Source organism: Eleutherodactylus coqui, chromosome 1 (genome assembly GCF_035609145.1).
Source record: "Eleutherodactylus coqui strain aEleCoq1 chromosome 1, aEleCoq1.hap1, whole genome shotgun sequence".
Lineage (NCBI taxonomy): Eukaryota > Metazoa > Chordata > Amphibia > Anura > Eleutherodactylidae > Eleutherodactylus > Eleutherodactylus coqui.
Window position 1 is genome coordinate 130,286,718 of NC_089837.1, and position 17,508 is coordinate 130,304,225.

A 17,508-nucleotide genomic window follows, 5' to 3' on the forward strand; every position below is an offset into this window, starting at 1 on the left:
TCACTCTGTGTTAGAGTAGAGTTCCATCTTACCTCCTACGGGGACTAACACAGAGCCACATGGAAGCTGTTACGGTATACTGCCCTTGATACGCCAGCCCGGGTGCCCTAGATCTCACCCACAACCCCTGTCCCTGCCTACTTGCCTCCACTCCTGGCTAAACCCAGGCGGGCAACTGGGCAGTGGTCCCTGCTCTCACTAGGGACCGAAAAAGGGACACTGGCGTACCTGGATGGAAAGGGTAGAATACCGACAGAAAAGGCAGATGTAAAAACCAACACGAACAAACTAATCAGAACCGAGGCAGATGGGAAAACCTGGCAGATAATAGCAAAGTATAGCAGACAAGATGAAGAAATCAGGAGACCAACAGAGGCAGACTAGCTAGCACACTGGGGGAAACCAATAACTGGCAATGATTGCAAGTCTCTGCCTGACCTTTAAACAAAAGCCTCCACCCAGGGGCAGAGAGGGGGAGACAGCCAACTCCCAACAGAAATCAACAAAAGGGAGCTCATGCACGGCAGCTGCACTCACAGGTGCGCGTGTGTGACCAGCACCATGCCGGCCAGGCACCTGCGCTCCCGGCAGCCAGACAACAAGCCAGGGGGACATGCTCAGACTGCGGGACCCAGCACACCGCCACCCCGGGAGGACCAGCAACCGCCGCATGGTAACAGAAGCACCTTTAACTTCCATGTTGGCGAAGATGGAAGAAGAGGAATCACTACCCACAGCGTTTAGAGTATGGATGCAATCAGAGTGAGTCCCTTCCAGAGAGAGAGAGAGAGAGTGCACAACCCCCAACATTCTACTTCACACAAACCAGATACCCGTTCACACTACAGGGAATTATTTTTCCTGTGTGGCCGTCTGCCAATAGGATCACCACACAGAGGTACGTGATTGTGACACCCATGCGGAAAATGTGCGGGGTGCATCTAGGCTAAGCCTCCTTCTAAGTGATTTCTTGCCAGAGAGTATGTGGAGAGATTCTTGTCTTTCTTTACCTCCTCTGGAGTATATTTAATGTCTAGGACCGGTAACCTATAGATAACGTGGACTATAGGGCCGTATTGTTACTGTGTCATTTTTCCTCCCAACCTCTGAGCTTTTGCCTGCAACTGGTGCCGTGAATGTACCTGTAATTACCTGTTTGCAAAGTTTATCTAAGTAAAGTTTTACCAGGACTCAACCGTTCCTGAGGACCCGAGGTACAATACACGTGTCCAGTGTAACGGTGTGGGAACGGTGGCGTCACGACGTGATATACATATATACTTCCATAAGCATTCCCCCTGTATACCACTCGGCCACACCGTGACAAGGACTAGGCCTCCGGCCATACACAAGTCCAGTGGTGCATGTCCCCATATACCACAACCTTTGGTGTCTCTGATAGCTCACCACAATGTCTGGCGTCTCTCTCAGGACGTTACATTGGCACTACAAAGCTACTAATTTTATAGTGACAAGGATCCAGTGAGATTAGGAGTACTGCTTGGAGCTTGGTCCCTCTGGAGGTTCTCCTGACACCCTGTTAGACCAGTCGGATGTTCACTGTATTATAATTATCTACAGTGCATCTAATTTTTCAAGTGGATGCCCAAACACTTACTAGAGTAGATTTACTAATCCTATCTAATAGCTAGACAGTGCAGACATAGACTAGACAGTCCTAAAATGCACCAAATTTACTACATTGGCTCAGGCAAAATATTTTTGGGGCAAAGCTTCAATAGTGATACTGCCTCAGTGTGTCTGGCTTGTAATGTATACGCATCTTCTGTAGACTGTATTACATTATATACCTTGGTGTGATGTGCAAACATAAAAAAGTGCTATTAATTTCATTGTCTACAACATAAATAAGTAATAGGTTGAATAATAGCGGAGCCAGCACTGAACCTTGGAGTACACCACTTATAACTAGGAACCAATCAGAGTATGAATCATTCACCACTCTGAATGCAGTCCTTGAGCCAGTTTCAAACCAGTTAAGAACTATACAAACAAACCTTCATTTGCACATGAAGCATCTATGAAGAACCATGTCACATGACTTTGCAAAGACAGAAAAGAGTATATCCATAGCCTTCCCTCTAAAAAAAATCTAATTAGTCTGACAACTTCTGTCTAGTTTAAAATCATGCTGGCTATCACTTATATTATGTTGTCGCATTTTCCTACATCTGTCCAACAATAGATGCAAGCTTTATGACCATTTTTCTGTATTATAAAATACCTGTAAATAATACAGCCAAGTATTTTTTTAAAAGTACCGCTATACAAGTGCTAAATATTACCTCCATACTGTTACAGAATAAAGCCCAGTATACTAAGGCCAATATTACCACTATACCATGGTCATTATACCATTACCACCACATAGTAACTGAATATTACCATGCTGTTATTGAATATAATTCTCTGTAAAAAAGGCCAATATTACTACCATATAGTGATCAGATAGTGGTAGATACTAATTCTACATAGGTACTCTGCAGACCATATAAATGATTAAAGTACAGGTAACTCCAGTGATCACAGGGGATATCTTCTCTGATTGGGGTTGCTCACTTTCGCTTTTGTTCTCCATCCAGTCCAGACTGTCATGCAGATTTCTTCTTGCCATGACTTGTCTCTGCAGAATTTGATGAACAGACACCTTTGGCTTTTCACTTTTCCAGCATCCACACCACCTTTTACCCACTTGTACACAAATACTTTATCTTATCACAGATGGTAATAATGCTCCCTCCTCCCAGTTCCATACACTGTAACATTACCCTTCACAGTAGTAATGTCCCCCTTTGTGATACCTCCCATACATAATAATGTCACAATATGCTATCCCCTGGCCTCATACAGAGTAATAATGCTCTTATTTGTGCTCCCCCCCCCCCCCAGCCTATAGATAATCCCCTATTTGTGCTGCCCCATGCCTCATATCGAATTATAAACCATTGTGCTGCTCTCACGCCTCATTTATAATAATAATGTCTCCTTTGTGCTTCACCCCAAGCCCATATATAATAATGCCCCCTTTGTGTCATCACTGTGATATAGAGATATTGATAAAGTGTCCTCTAACTATCCATAGCAACTTGCCACTCAGGATACTGGGAAAGATGAATTCAATGTTTTAATCTCCCCTTGCTCTCTGACATCTGAGAGGCCTCTGATATGCATTGGGCCTCAGGAAGTCTTTTGATCATGATGGCAATAAAACTAGCCAGTGACAGGTAGATGTTAGTTGACCCCATGCCAATGAGGCTTAACACCACGGGTAGTCTCCACAGACTCCATGTCACCTAAAGCCAGATTAATGGGAGAATCTTTTAATAAAGGTTATTAGTCATGCGAAGGTCTTATCCCAATATAAATTACATTTTTGGAATCGGAAGGGACAGCTGAACAAAACGCATCTACCCTTGTTGCAATACAAGCTCAATATCACCCCACGAATGGTGTATTCTCGTACCTGGTTATAATTTATGTGTCATGCTTGATGTTGCTGAATAGATAAAATCATGACCAGAAATATGGCAGGTCTATATTCCCAATGGGAGGGCCGAGATATGGCCAAAATGGGGAATTATGATTTTTCCACAAGGGACACATGCCTCCACCCCAACCTCTTGAATGACATCAGAGGGGGTGGGGAAGGTGTATTCTGAGGACTCCTTTACAATTTGTGGCACCACAGACCCCTGTTGTCAGACCTTTGGAGATAAGGCCAGCGTAAGGACTTTCCCATTGTTCCAGTGGCTCCACATGTATTGTTTATTTTTCTCCCTTTATTATTTTAAAATACTGTCTTGTTGTGTATACCTGTATACCCTTACACTCCGGTGTAACAACCTTTTCGTATATCCTTTATATATATATACATATATATATATATATATGCACTGCTAGTTTTTGTTAAAATAAATCTGCAATTTATTAGTCAAGCCTTATCTGTTTTAAAACTAACCATAAAGTCTGAAGATTGTGTTCATGATTCATGCTGGTTACAAATCCACCTATAATCTGGTGACTCCACACTCGCAATCTCGTTAGAGTGATAGAGACAGGATCAGTGTCTCCCATTTGTGACAGTCACAGGCCCAAAGTATAATAATAATGCCCCTCTTTGTGCTTCCCCCAGGCCCCATATATAATAATAGTGCCAATAAAAATAAATTGAAACTCACCTTTGACATTAACATGATCCTAAGCTTGTCTTCTTCAAGCAATCCAGACCCTGGCACCAGCCCAGAGCCATGGTAGACCACAGACCTAAAGCAGCCTGTGGCTTTTCAGAATATATAATGATGCAGGTATCCAACAGTTCACTGTTGTGCCTTAATTTTTAGGATGTGGATCAAGTTGAAAGCAGCGAACGTCCTTCAGTTTGGATCCAATTAAACCCCCTGTGACTGCAGTCACTACACCACTGCTTATAAGATGTAGCACAGGTTAGACACAACATCTGTGAATGTACTAGATCTAAGATGCATCTTCAGCTGCCTAAGTAAGTAATTTTTTTGTTTTGCAGAACGTCGCCTACTTAAACTTTAAAAGGGGTTTTACTGCCAAAGACATTAATTCCCTATTCACTGGATAGGGAATAAATGTCTGATCACTAAGGGTTCAATCACTGGGTCTCCTATTAATTCTGAGAAATGTCTCTCGAATGTACCTGTGAATGGATTGGTGTTGCACATGCTTGACTACCCCTTCATTCACTTCTATCAGACAGGTCAAGAGCAATGTACTCAGCAATCTCTGTCTGTCCTATAGAAGGAAAAGAGCGATGGTCACTTTTGTGCACTGCTGCTCCATACACGGGGACATTTAGGAGCACAGTTTTTGGATTGCAAAGGGTCCCAGTAGTTGAACCCCTAGCGATCATGTCTTTGGTGGTATAAGACTTTTAAGTTCATTTCTTGTGTACAACCTCATCACATAGAGGGGCATTCTATCCACATGATTTATTTGATCATGTTTTAATATTTTACTCAAGTAGGTCAGTGCTGAACAGACCTATAACACACATATAACAGCTTTTCTGGTCCTAAAACAAAACTGATTTAAAGTAAAAGAAAAGGACAACATTCAAGCAAATGAAACATGAAAGCAAAGACAACACGAAGTAAGGTGGAAAAGTAACAATTATGTTGTTAGATTTTTCCATAAACCTTATCTTCGATAAACTATTGTGGATGATTCATATAAAGCATTTCAATGGGGAAGTCTAGAAAAACTGAATCACTAGATGACAGTTTGTTTAATATCTGCATTTTTATAACATATTACTTTACTATGTGGTTAAACTAGTACTTGTGGTGTAGCCATATTTCCATATTCACACAAATAAACTATATACATTTCTTAGGCATGAAGCTGTGACTACTCCTGACCAGGATGTTGCAGGATGTCTATTTGATTACAGCTGTTGAAATAGTTAAAAGAAATCAATCATTACCCCTGACAAAGCACTTGAATCAAGGATCACGAAGATGGCTTCAGAAACCGCTATGAACTAAAGCTGATTATATGGAAACTCAGTCTACAGAATAGTACGATGACAGCATATCATAGCAATCTGAAGTTTAATGCATAGTTTTTTAAATCAGTCATTAGCATTATAAGTCAGTATACTGTAAATACCGACTCAATAGCAGAGGTGTCATTTGAAGTAAAATCTGTAACACAGATTTTATTATGTGTAATTTATTGTTCTAGTCTTCTTATATGAGGCAGAGGGACCCTTTTGGTACCCCTTAACTCCAAGTCAAAGGTACAACCATAAACACTGCACTCCTGTCGTTATTTGCCTAGTCAACATTTCTGATTTAAAATCTGCTTTCTGGAAGTTAGTAGAGAAGTGCCAACTAGTAACAGTATATACACATTCTGTAAAAAAAGAGTCTTGTTGCAAACAGTTTGCCCTCTCTTGGGCCCTCAGACTGGTTAGTAGAGATGAGCGAGTATACTCGCTAAAGGCAATTGCTCGAGCGAGCATTGCCTTTAGTGAGTACCTGCCCGCTCAAGACCGAAGGTTCGGGTGCCGGCGGCGGGCAGGGAGCTGTGGGGGAGAGCGGGGTGGAACGGAGGGGAGATCTCTCTCTCCCTCCCCCCCCCCCCCGCTCCCTCCTGCTGACAGCGGCTACTCACCGCTCCCCCGCACCAGCACCCGAACCTTCGGTCTTGAGCGGGCAGGTACTCGCTAAAGGCAATGCTCGCTCGAGCAATTGCCTTTAGCGAGTATACTCGCTCATCTCTACTGGTTAGCGGTTGGTCTGACAACACCCAGCCCTGTTCTAGAAGTGGTAAACTGGGTAATGGCCCATTGTCCGATTTTCTGCAGATGCCTCAAAGACAGAACCACCTGCTACAATCTTATGGCAGAATGGAGAAATATTCTGCTAAACTGGGAAGCAGAAGGGGTTGCGTCAACATTTAAAGAGATCCACTATCCACAGGATACTGGATAATAATTTGTGCAGTGGGGATTTGACCGCCGAGATCCCTATGATCTCAAAAACGGGGGTCCCAAAGATCCGTGTATGAATGGAGCAATGGTCATGCATCTGCATTGCTGCTCTCTCCATTGCAGTGGGACTGCCAGACATAGCAAAATGCTTGATTTCAGCTACCTCCAGCAGTTCCACAGAAATGAATGGTGTGGCAATGTGCATTCTCGACCACCGCTCCATTCATGCGGGGATCTTCAGGAACCCCATTCTTGGGGTTGTGGGTGTCTCAGCATTCTAACCTACACAGATCAGAAAGTTATTCCCTATCCTGTGGAACCCTTTAAGTACTTGTAAACTGTACAGCCATTAATTCACAGTCTTCTCTACCTCCTGCCCTGCACTGATCTATACGATTACTGAGGATAAAGATGAATCTGAACTGTATCGGTCTTGAACACGCTGATCTCTTTCATGCTTCCTATTATAGCAAGAGACTGGAGCGGTGAGTAACCCACCAGGTATTTACCCCCTAGACCACCAGGGCCTTTATAATAGAGTTTTGAGGGGGTTCTGACATTGATGGCTGGAACTGGAACTCCCAACGATCAGCTGGTTGAAAGAGTGTGGGGTTCTGTTGAGCACCTCTTCCCATTCATTATTTACTATGTATAGCGCTATGTATTTGGAATTGGCTGTGTCTGGTACAAGTGATTGGGACTGAGCTGTAATACTAGGCACAGTTACTACAAAATGTACGGAGTTGTACGTGGTAAACAGTGAAGGTGACATGTCACTCCAGACCCCTCAGTCAGGCGACCATTGCGACTGCCTAAAAATCCACAGCTCTGATACTGATTGCCTATCTTAGGAATAGGTAATCAGTATCAAAGTTCCAGAAAACTTCTTTAAAGGGGTTGTACCAAGATTAACTCTTAGCACCTATCCACAAGATACTTGATAAAAGTCTGATCAGTGGAGGTCTCAAGAATGGACTTCTTGTCTCCCCTTCCTCCTCACTGCATACTCATTGCACCTCCCACAGAGAAGAGGAGATTGAATGGAGCATTGGTCACTTCCTTCATCTTCAGTTGGACTGTCAGAGATAGCCAGGCGCTTGTACTTAGCTACTTCTGTCACTCCCATTGAAATAAATAGAGGACACTGTGCATGTAAAGCCGCCGCTCTACTCAGTCTCCACATCACTGTGGGTAGGTACAGCGAGCACACAGTGACAAGACGACAGGGACATGGGACTAACGTTTTCAGGATCAACAGGTGTCTGAGTAGAGAGACCCCCACCAATCAGACCATTATCACCTAACCCATGGATAGGTGATAAAAGTCAACCTGGGTACTACCCCTTCATCTTTTTTTTGCTACCATAAGGGACCTTTCAGACAGATGCAAATTTTTCTGCAGGGTGCAGTAGAATTTGTTATCATGGAAATTCGCACAAAAATCATCTAAATGTGGATTTTGATGCAGAATTTTCTGCAGGACTGTAAATTCTGCTGCGCCCCGTGGAACAATTCTGATCATGTGCAAGGTCCTAAACTACCAGGGTTTTTGCCATAAACCTTTTTTACTGGGCTACACCACCTGACATTTAATGAATACCCCTTTTACTGCCCTAGACCACCAAAGATGTAACCATTAACTTCTAGACCACCAGACATCTAACCTGTAATCTCTTCTCTGCTTAAGACCTCTAATAATATTAAGATTAAATCATCTACTAACCTTAGACCTGGTATTTAAGAGATTACCAACTTTACTACTCTCAACAAACAATGATATCTCCACTAACCCCCTCACCGTGCTAGGCCACCACAAAAGTAATACTTTAAGGGGTTTTCTATAATTACTAAAACATGGCAGCTTTATTTCAGAACTAGTGCCAAATAGTCTATAGTTTGTGTGTGGTATCGTGGCTCAGCCTCATTCCTTTAAATGGAGCTGAGCTGCAATACCAGACACGATATGTGAACAGGTAGCCATTTTTCTTCTAGTCTTAGACAATCTCTTAAACTCCTTTGCTACTTTAGACACCCCCAGCGATGTCACAATTAACCTTTCTTCAATATGCAGCTTTCGAAATTACAAGTAAAACTATATAAAAATGGTGGTAGATGTTCACTGCAGTGGAAAAGTGCTTTGCCCAAACAATTCATCTCTCCAGGGAACAGTTTGGGTGTCCGAGCGGTCTGGCACCTCTACCTCAATAATTCATCTCTGAGAAAAGTGTAACTTACTGGGCTACCAGGAATCAGAACAATCAACCATGCACAGAAATCCTGTGTTCACTAGTAGAGATGAGCGAGCGTACTCAGTTCAGGTGTTTTTGCACTCGAGCACCGCTTTTTCCGAGTAACTGACTACTCAGACGAAAAGATCCGGGGGGCGGCGCGGTGGAGCGGGGGGTAGCAATAGGGAACAGGGGGGAGCTTTTTCTCTCCCCCCCCCCCCCACTCCCCTCTGCAACCCCCCGCTCACCCCCGGCACCCCCCGAATCTTTCCGTCCGAGTAGTCAGTTACTCGAAAAAAGCGGTGCTCGAGTGCAAAAACACCCGAACCGAGTACGCTCGCTCATCTCTATTCACTAGACATTCCATAGTAGGAAACCTCAAGATCCTAGAGTTTTGATAAATAGGATTAAAATTAATAGGTTGCATTTTTACAAGAAAAATGTAAGTTCTACTTAAATTTTATAATTCATAAAATCTGCACTTCATTTACCTTTTTCACTATTTGGCATCTCCAATGAACCTTTCCCATAGAATTTGCTTATCGCCTGGCAGACTTTAGTCAGACAGAGACTCAGATTCCATTTTTTGCAGGTGCTACAATGAAATGCAGATTCCTGAGTTTTACATCTACTGGAATAGATAAACCAATCACAGATATATACTGCAAGGAGAAGAATACATCTGATCACTGACTATAACACATTGGTGGGGTCATTTAGTATGGAAAGCTCTTCTACATAACATAGTCATGACACAACAGAAAATACAGAACCTTTTCTGAAACAATAGTGTGGCTGCCGATACAATGTAACGATTTGCAGTAGTTGTCACCAGATTTATGTTACTTTATTGTATTAATTAACAGATGTGGTGGCTAATACCAGCTAGTAATATACATGGCTACTGAATCATGTCTCACATAGACTGTCAGCTTATGATGAAATGTCACTGCACTGTCTGCAACCATGGACAGCTCTATGCTGCTGAGTGGATGCCACTATACATACTGTACCTGTCTGTAGGTTTGTACACACACATAGCATACTGTAATACATATACCAGTAATCTGGAGAGACAGTTTGTAAGGAATCCTTTACAGCAGCAGAGAAAACTTTCACCCATGCTACAATGTTCATGTGTGATGTCAGAAAAAAAAATGCTAGGATTGCATTTAGAGCCATCAGTCAGTGACTAGCAGCACCCCCAGGGTTTACAGTACATGGGTGATGCCATTGATGTGCTGTATGTGATGTGTCTGCCCAGCTGCCAGTGTGTGATGATGCTGGGTAGGCTTGGATAATTGCAGCTGCTCTGCACACCAGCACTCATAAGATGATCAAGTTGTCTGAGTCCAAGGTCAATGGGACAAGGAACCCTAAGGAAGGACTCCCCTTCCCATCATCAGCAGCAGCAGCACTCGGTGTGTTGCAGGGGGCTGCAGCTCTCCAGCCCTCACCTCCCCTCCCTATAGACTGGTGAAGATGTGAGGCTGCTGCTGCTGCTGCTGGTGACAGTTGGTGTGCCTGCTGCTGCAGTGTGCCCGCTCGCTGAGGATGGTGCAGTGCTGCTCCCCGGAGGGCTCCCTGCTGCTGATCACGGCGCTGCTGCTGGGGGCTGAGCTGCTGCAGGAGTCGCAGGCGGGCTGGAGCTGCGGGGATCTGCTGTGCGGGGACAGGGAAGGCTGCTGCGTCTTCGGGAACGTCAGCCACACGGAGATCAAGTGCTGCCAGCTGCCCTTCCACACTTTCCTGGACAATGTGGGCTGGTTCGTCAGGAAGCTCTCCGGGCTGCTCATCCTGCTGGTGCTCTTCGCCATCGGCTACTTCCTGCAGCGCATGATCTGCCCCAGCCCCCGCAGGTACACCCGGCCCCAGCAGCGGAGCACAGGGGGGCCCGGGCTCCTCAACGAGACCAGCTCCCAGGACTCCCTCATAGACAGTGTCCGGCACCTGTCCGAGCACGAGCTGCGCATCATCTCATCCCCGGTGCTGCTGCAACTGCCCAGCTACGAGGAGGTCAAGTACCTGCCCACCTATGAGGAGTCCATGAGACCCGGCCAGGTCATACTGCCAGTGTCCCAGATCCCAGCCCAGGCGGTGGAGGATGTGGGCTCTGGGGGGTTGCCTCCCTATTCACACTGAACTTGGTGGTGATGCCCTTCTCATCTGAACTGGAAATTGGCACTACCCCAAGCTGGAGCATTGGGGAGCAAGTGGCTTTGCCCCTTTGGTGGGGGAGAGAGTTGCATTGCTCCCTTTAAATAGAGGATGGGGGTCAGTTGCATTGCCCCTAAACTGGAGGATGGGGAGAAAAAAACCAAATGATTAGACTGGGGTGATCACTGACATGATCTACAACAAATCAGATCCCTGTTGCTGTCATTTGCTTGTATGCCTGTATCATCCTTGCATCAGTGTCCACCTTTATGGGCTCACTCCTCACTCCTAGTGGTCTCCCTATAATCTGACCATAAATTGCTCTGCTAGTCATTTAGGTGTAATTTCAAAAAAAAGACCTGTTCCGCTGATCCCATTCCAATTCCCATTACTGCTATGATCATATAATGTGTATACAGTAGTCAGATCAGGAAAACCCCACAATGGGGAACTGACCTTTATTTTGTAGGATGGGATCGTCTTCTAAGATTGTCCCCGTCCTCACAAAATGTGTGAAAATTACTGTTCCTCTCTGGAATGACAATATATGGGAACATTGTCTGATTGGGGGGAGAACTTGCATGTATAAAGCCCGCCGTCCATCTGTTGGAGCGTCCATCTGTCCAATTGTCATCATGCAGTCATCGCTCTTGTCCTGTAGTCTGCTCCATTCACTCATTGTCCTGCAATGCCCTCCATGTAATAATGTACTTCATTCAGGACCATCAGAACCTAGGTGGCTCTTCAATCTGCCCTCAAGCCTCCAGCACAATAGTCAGGCTGGGATGTCCTATAGAGCCGGGTCTGCCTGTGACATGTCTGTGGTCAGAAGCACATCTCACTTCATACCCCAGTCTGATGTCCCAATTGCAGAGCGCAGCACTAAATGTATAGGGACTGCTGTGTAGTCTCTGATTATATATTTTACACTGACACGGTTGCTGCAGTTCTCTGTAAGTTTATTGAACTAGGACTAATCTGCTGTATTTGCTAAAATTGGGAACTTACAATTTATTTAAAACTATCTTAGAAGCTAAATTATATTAGGTCATTCTATTCTAATGCTCTAAAACACCGTGTAATATACAATTAGACTTTAGTACGAGGCCTCAGCATTATCAGCTTGTCATAGAGCTTTCTTCATCCTCTTGTACACGCTGCAGTGATAATGTTCTGCCTGTGTGATCCATTCTTCTTGCACAGGACTGCTTAGACCCTTTATATGGTTGCATTAATCGCCTCATGTGCGCTGCTCGCTATGATTTAAATACCTCTTTAGTCTCCTGACTGCAGTTTTACTGTAGGTTTCTCTTGGCAGCTAATGGATTATCTCTGCTCTGGACCTGTTTGATCTCTTTATTCATCCCGTTGTCTTGCCTTTTCTTGTCTGGAATGCAGTTTTTGTTGGCTATCCAAATAACAAGATCCCCCCTATATACTAGCATTCAGTATAGGTTGGTATAAGGGGGTCTTAGAGGGCTTTCTTACTGCTCAAGACAAAGTTAGAGGATTTGCTGCTGTTGCCCCTTTCTCCATTGGATGCAGCCCTCAGCATTCAGCCCTCTGCAATACCAGTCTCTGGCAGAAGCCTTTGTCAGTAGAAACTGCTTTTCATCCTTTACAGGATAATCAATAAACTCCTAGATATCAATTTACTAGAAACTCCTGAAATGGGACAGAGCACTGGAAACAGAAACAATGAATTACGCTACATCGCATTGCATCTCGTTATCTATGAGTTATTTCGCAAGTGCCTGAGAGATATGTTATTCTGTTTAATGTATGCTTTAATCACTTCTCACTGCTGCAGGCAATAAGGCACTCTGAGAATACAGAGTGGGGTACTTGGGGAACGTTTACTACCATAGCAATCTGTTTAGGATTATATGATGGTAAGCTCCTCAATGCCTTTAACTGAAGTTTAAGAAAAACTTCAAGAAAAAAAAAACATATAAGCCATAGACTTTTGTCAGGTGCCTGACTATCTGCTGTGATACATTTCGGATGTAACCATAGCCGCACATCATAATCCAGAATGTGTTTGATGCTTGGGAGACTTGACTTTATTGCACTGTTTGAGCATAACGATGCAGTCCAGCAATGCACAGCAATGGGATTGATGTGGGCTATAATTGCTAGATCTACATATTGTCTTGAAAACTCAGAAGAACGTCGGAGCAAGTTGGTGCCTGCCTCCATTTATACAGTTAAAGGAAAACATCAGTCAACGTATAATGTTACATGACCCTCTTGTGGGAAACCAATGATGATGGGGTTTGAAAATTCCAGAATGCACATGTGATCTAAATGTTATCTCATTTAGATCATATAATGAATAATTACCAATTTTCTAAATCTTTCCTATCCTGATGGAGCGAAGTTACCACATTACTGAGTTTATTCCCATTCATAGAGAAAAATGGAGGGTGGAGTCTGACATGTATTGGCTGTTGTGGGGAAAATGTGTCATGAAGATCATAGCCATTAACTTCTACAATGTAGAAACCATAGTGTACCAGCCAAGATGGGGACGACGAAGTCTTTACAGTATGCAAATTTGGGGGACACACATACAGTTTGCTACAGCTGATTTTTCATTTTTTTGACTGGAGTTTTCCTTTTGTTCTTATGCAATCAAATGAGTGAAATCATGAAGATGACCATACAGTGAATTAATGAGTGTTTTAGGATTGGCTTCTGCAGCCAAAATGTAACTTTTTCTTGTTTAGTCAATTACAATTCCCATGAAATAAAGGGGTTATGGAGGGAAAAAAATTGAAAAGCTTCTCACTGTGGTGGGATAACATAAAAAAAGCTATACTCACTAGAGATGAGAGTGCACGCTCGGTAAAGGCAGTTACTCAAGCTAGCATCGCTCTTCTCGAGTAACTACATACTCATCCGAGCTAATGCGGGGGACGGGGGGGGGGGGAGAGAAATCTTTCTCACTCCCCCCCCCCCCCCCGCGCATTTGCTCGGACGAGTATGCAGTTGCTCGAGAAGAGCGATTCCCGCTTGAGTAACTGCCTTTACCGAGCGTGCTCGCTCATCTCTAATACTCACCTTACCCAATCCTCAGCTTCTCCAATTCCACTGGTGCCCAGTCGTTTGCTGTTCCTTACCTCTAGCTGCAGCAGCGATGACACTCAAATAACAGGACTTGTGACAGCTGCAGCTAATCACCAGCCAAAGTGAGCTGTCATTGACTACAATAATCACATGTCCGTTGGAGATGTCATTGCTGGCTTGCTGCAGAAGGAAGTAGAAACTAGCGGGGGACCAGATACGGGTGGAATGGGAGTAGTGGGGGATCGGGTGAGGCGATCCCTTTGGATTTTCTTTGGATAACCCCTTTAAAAAGGGTTCAGATATTTGAAAAAATATCAGTTTTTGTCCAGAATCAATGCCACTGTTGTCTTTAGAAAGTTTTGGAATTGCAGCTCAGCCTCAATCATTCGAATGGGATTAAGTTGTAATATCAGGGACAAGAGTGGCACAGTTTCTGGGACGAAAAAGCAAACCATTTTTTTCTAATCTCTGATGAGTCCTTTAAGATTGGGACCTTCACTGTGATCCTTGTCAAACTCCTAAATCCTAAGAAAAAGTTACCAAGACTGAACAGCGCATTTACCTATCACTGCCTTACCATATTTTGATTTTGCTCAGGCCTCAAAGCAAGAAATCATTTCAGATATATTTATGTACTGTTATATAAGTAAGATTTATTCAGCAAATATAACTTTTTATTAATCTATGATGGATCTGAATTAATTATCTTTAAACCTGTTTCCGTGTAGTTGTTCATTTCTAAGGAAAAATTACTGGTTTGGCAGCTATTTTATTCTCTTCATGTAAGGGCCCGGTTTTAAATGTGGGTGCCTGAGATTTAGGTTCCGTTTGTGCCCCAACAAGAGAGTTGTGGTCTAAATAAAAATGACAAGCCACAGAGATGGCATTGGTGGTTCTATATTTGAAGTTGGTGTTTCTAAGACTTTCATTGGTCTAAACATAGAATAAAGTAAATTGAAACCTCAATGCTGAGGAACCTCAAAAATGCTGGATCCCCAGCCTTGTTATTCTAAAAATACTGCTTCTGTTTTCTATATATTGCATGTTTGGGATAATTTGAATGATGGCAAAGACTAATAACTGCTATGTAACTTAACTGAAAGAGGCTTTCAAGGATTAGAATAGGAGGGTCTGTTTTTTCCACAAAACAGCACCACTCTTATCTGAAGGCTGTGCCTGGTATACAGGTCAGCCCCATTCAAGTGAATTTGGATGAACTGTAATACAATATACAGCCCAAGGACAAGAGGGACACTGTGGGAAAAAATGACCCGTTTTTCTAATTTAGGACAAACCTTTAAATCTTTATTGTACAGTACTGCGTAAAAGTTTTAGGCAGGTGTGGAAAAAATGCTGCAAAGTAAGAATGCTTTCAAAACTAGAAGTGCAAATAGTTTATTTTTGTCAATTAACAACATGCAAAGTGAATGAACAAAAGAAAAATTAAGATCAAATTAATATTTGGTGTGACCGTCCTTTACCTTTAAAACAGCATCAATTCTTCTAGGTACACTTGCACTCAGTTTTTAAAGGAGCTCGGTAGGGAGGTTGTTCCAAACCTATAAGAACTAACCACAGCTCTTCCATGCATATAGAATTGCTAAAATCCTTCTATCTCTTCATGTATTCCCAGACAGACTGGATGATGTTGAGATCAGGGCTCTTTGGGGCTGTATCATCACTTCCAGGACTCCTTGTTCTTCTTTACACTGATAATAGTACTCAGTAACATTGTCTGCATGTTTGGGGTCGTTGTCCTGCCGCAGAATAAATTTGAAGCCAATCGGTTACCTACCTTATGGTATTGCATGATGGATAAGTATCTCCCTGTATTTCTCAGCATTGATGACACCAGGAAACCTGTCCAAATCCCCAAATCCATTTGCTGAACTACAGCCTCAAACTTGCAAGAAATCTCCACCATACTTCACTGTTGTCAGCAGACATTATTGTACCGCTTTCCAGCCTGTGGATGAATAAACTGTCTTCTGTTACAGCCAAGTGTTTCATATTTTAAATCATAAGTCCAGAGCACAAGCTGCCATTTTTCTGTACCCCAGTTCCTATGTTTTTGTGCATTGTTGAGTTGCTTGGCTTTTCTTCTACGTCAGAGGTATAAATTTTTGGCTGCAATTCTTCCATGAAGACGACTTCTGGCCAGACTTTCCAAAAAATAGATGGGTGTACTTAGGTTCCACTGGTTTCTGCCAGTTCTGAGCTGATTGCGCTGATAAGCATCATCCACTTTCAAAGAGAAGTAAGCATGATTTGTCTTTCATCTGCTGTACTAAGTTTCCTTGACCGACCACTGTCTGCGGTCCTCAACATTCCCCAATTCTTGGTGCTTCTTCAAAAGAATTTCAACAGCACATCTTGAAATTCCAGTCCAATTTTAAAAGTTCACCTAGAAAAGATATTGCTGATGCAGTATAACTACCTTGTGTCTTGTTGGTGTTCTTTCTATGTTGTATGACCTATGACATGAAACTGTCTTCCACAATCTCACCTTTGTAGCAGAGTTTGGCTGTTTTCCACCTTCTTTTAAGCCTCCTACACAGCTGTTTCAGTTTCAGTTAATGACTGTATATCAACCTACAAATGAAAAATTAGATCGTAACCACCTGATTGGTATAATTAGTTAATCACACACCTGACTATAATTCTACAAAATCTCTGACGTTGTGCAAGTATACCTAGAAGAATTGATGCTGTTTTGAAGGTAAACGGTGGTCACACTAAATATTTCTCTTTAGCTCAGTGTGAAAGTATTAAAATGACCTATGTTACACTAATTATTCAGGGGTTAGTACAGTTTAGTCCGAAGCTCATAAAAGCAGCATATGCTGGACTGAACTGGCCTTACTAGTGGGACTTGAGCATTTCCTGGAGACCATATTTAGACATTGTATCCGCATTCCTTACTCTTATCAATGTAGTATATGATTGAACAGCACGCCCAGCCGGGTTGGCTAACACGCGCAGCCAGAACCCTTCTGTCGTCAAGTTATTTGCTATAACATAGTTACGCCTTGTATTACATGTTTTTTTTTACTTTTGCAATAAAACTCTTGAATGTGAGCTACTTCCCTTCAGAAGAGCTCTGGAACAAGACCTAATTGCTCCACTTTGTGTTCTTCTCTGGTACACCTTACAAAGAAAGTAGGCATGCCTGGTTAATGAGGCTTCGATACCCCCTTGAGTATCACCTAATTTAAGGGATTATTCCAACATTTCCTGGTGGAGGATGCAGGCAAGTGGAATGTTCTAAGGACTTTCAAGTTCTCTAGACTGTGGGCAACAGGAAAACACAAGTCCACACAGTAAGGTAAGACCATTGTTTCTTTGCGTCCTTGCTTCTGTCTGCTTCTATTTCACTTGCCATATCATCAACCAGAGTATTTTGTGTGCATTAATTGGCCATGTCCACAGTGTTTGCAAACTGCAATATGGAGACAGTGACTTGAGCTGTAATGGAGTGGCTGTTCTCAGAGACCCTGTGTGCCCTGACAGACTCCTAGAATAGGGAGAATCTCTTTTGTCTGGTGAATATGCACACTATTCCTTTTTTTC

The 17,508-nt window shown here is 43.1% G+C and overlaps 1 protein-coding gene across 1 annotated transcript; it reads left to right on the forward strand.

Annotated features, from left to right (window-relative positions):
• The first annotated feature begins 10,244 nt into the window (after nucleotides 1-10,244).
• On the forward strand, nucleotides 10,245-11,864 carry C1H3orf80 (chromosome 1 C3orf80 homolog). The gene has a single exon (XM_066589949.1). It carries the CDS (start codon nucleotides 10,267-10,269, stop codon nucleotides 10,852-10,854), a length of 588 nt encoding a protein of 195 aa, XP_066446046.1. The 5' UTR covers nucleotides 10,245-10,266; the 3' UTR covers nucleotides 10,855-11,864.
• Nucleotides 11,865-17,508: the final 5,644 nt, after the last annotated feature.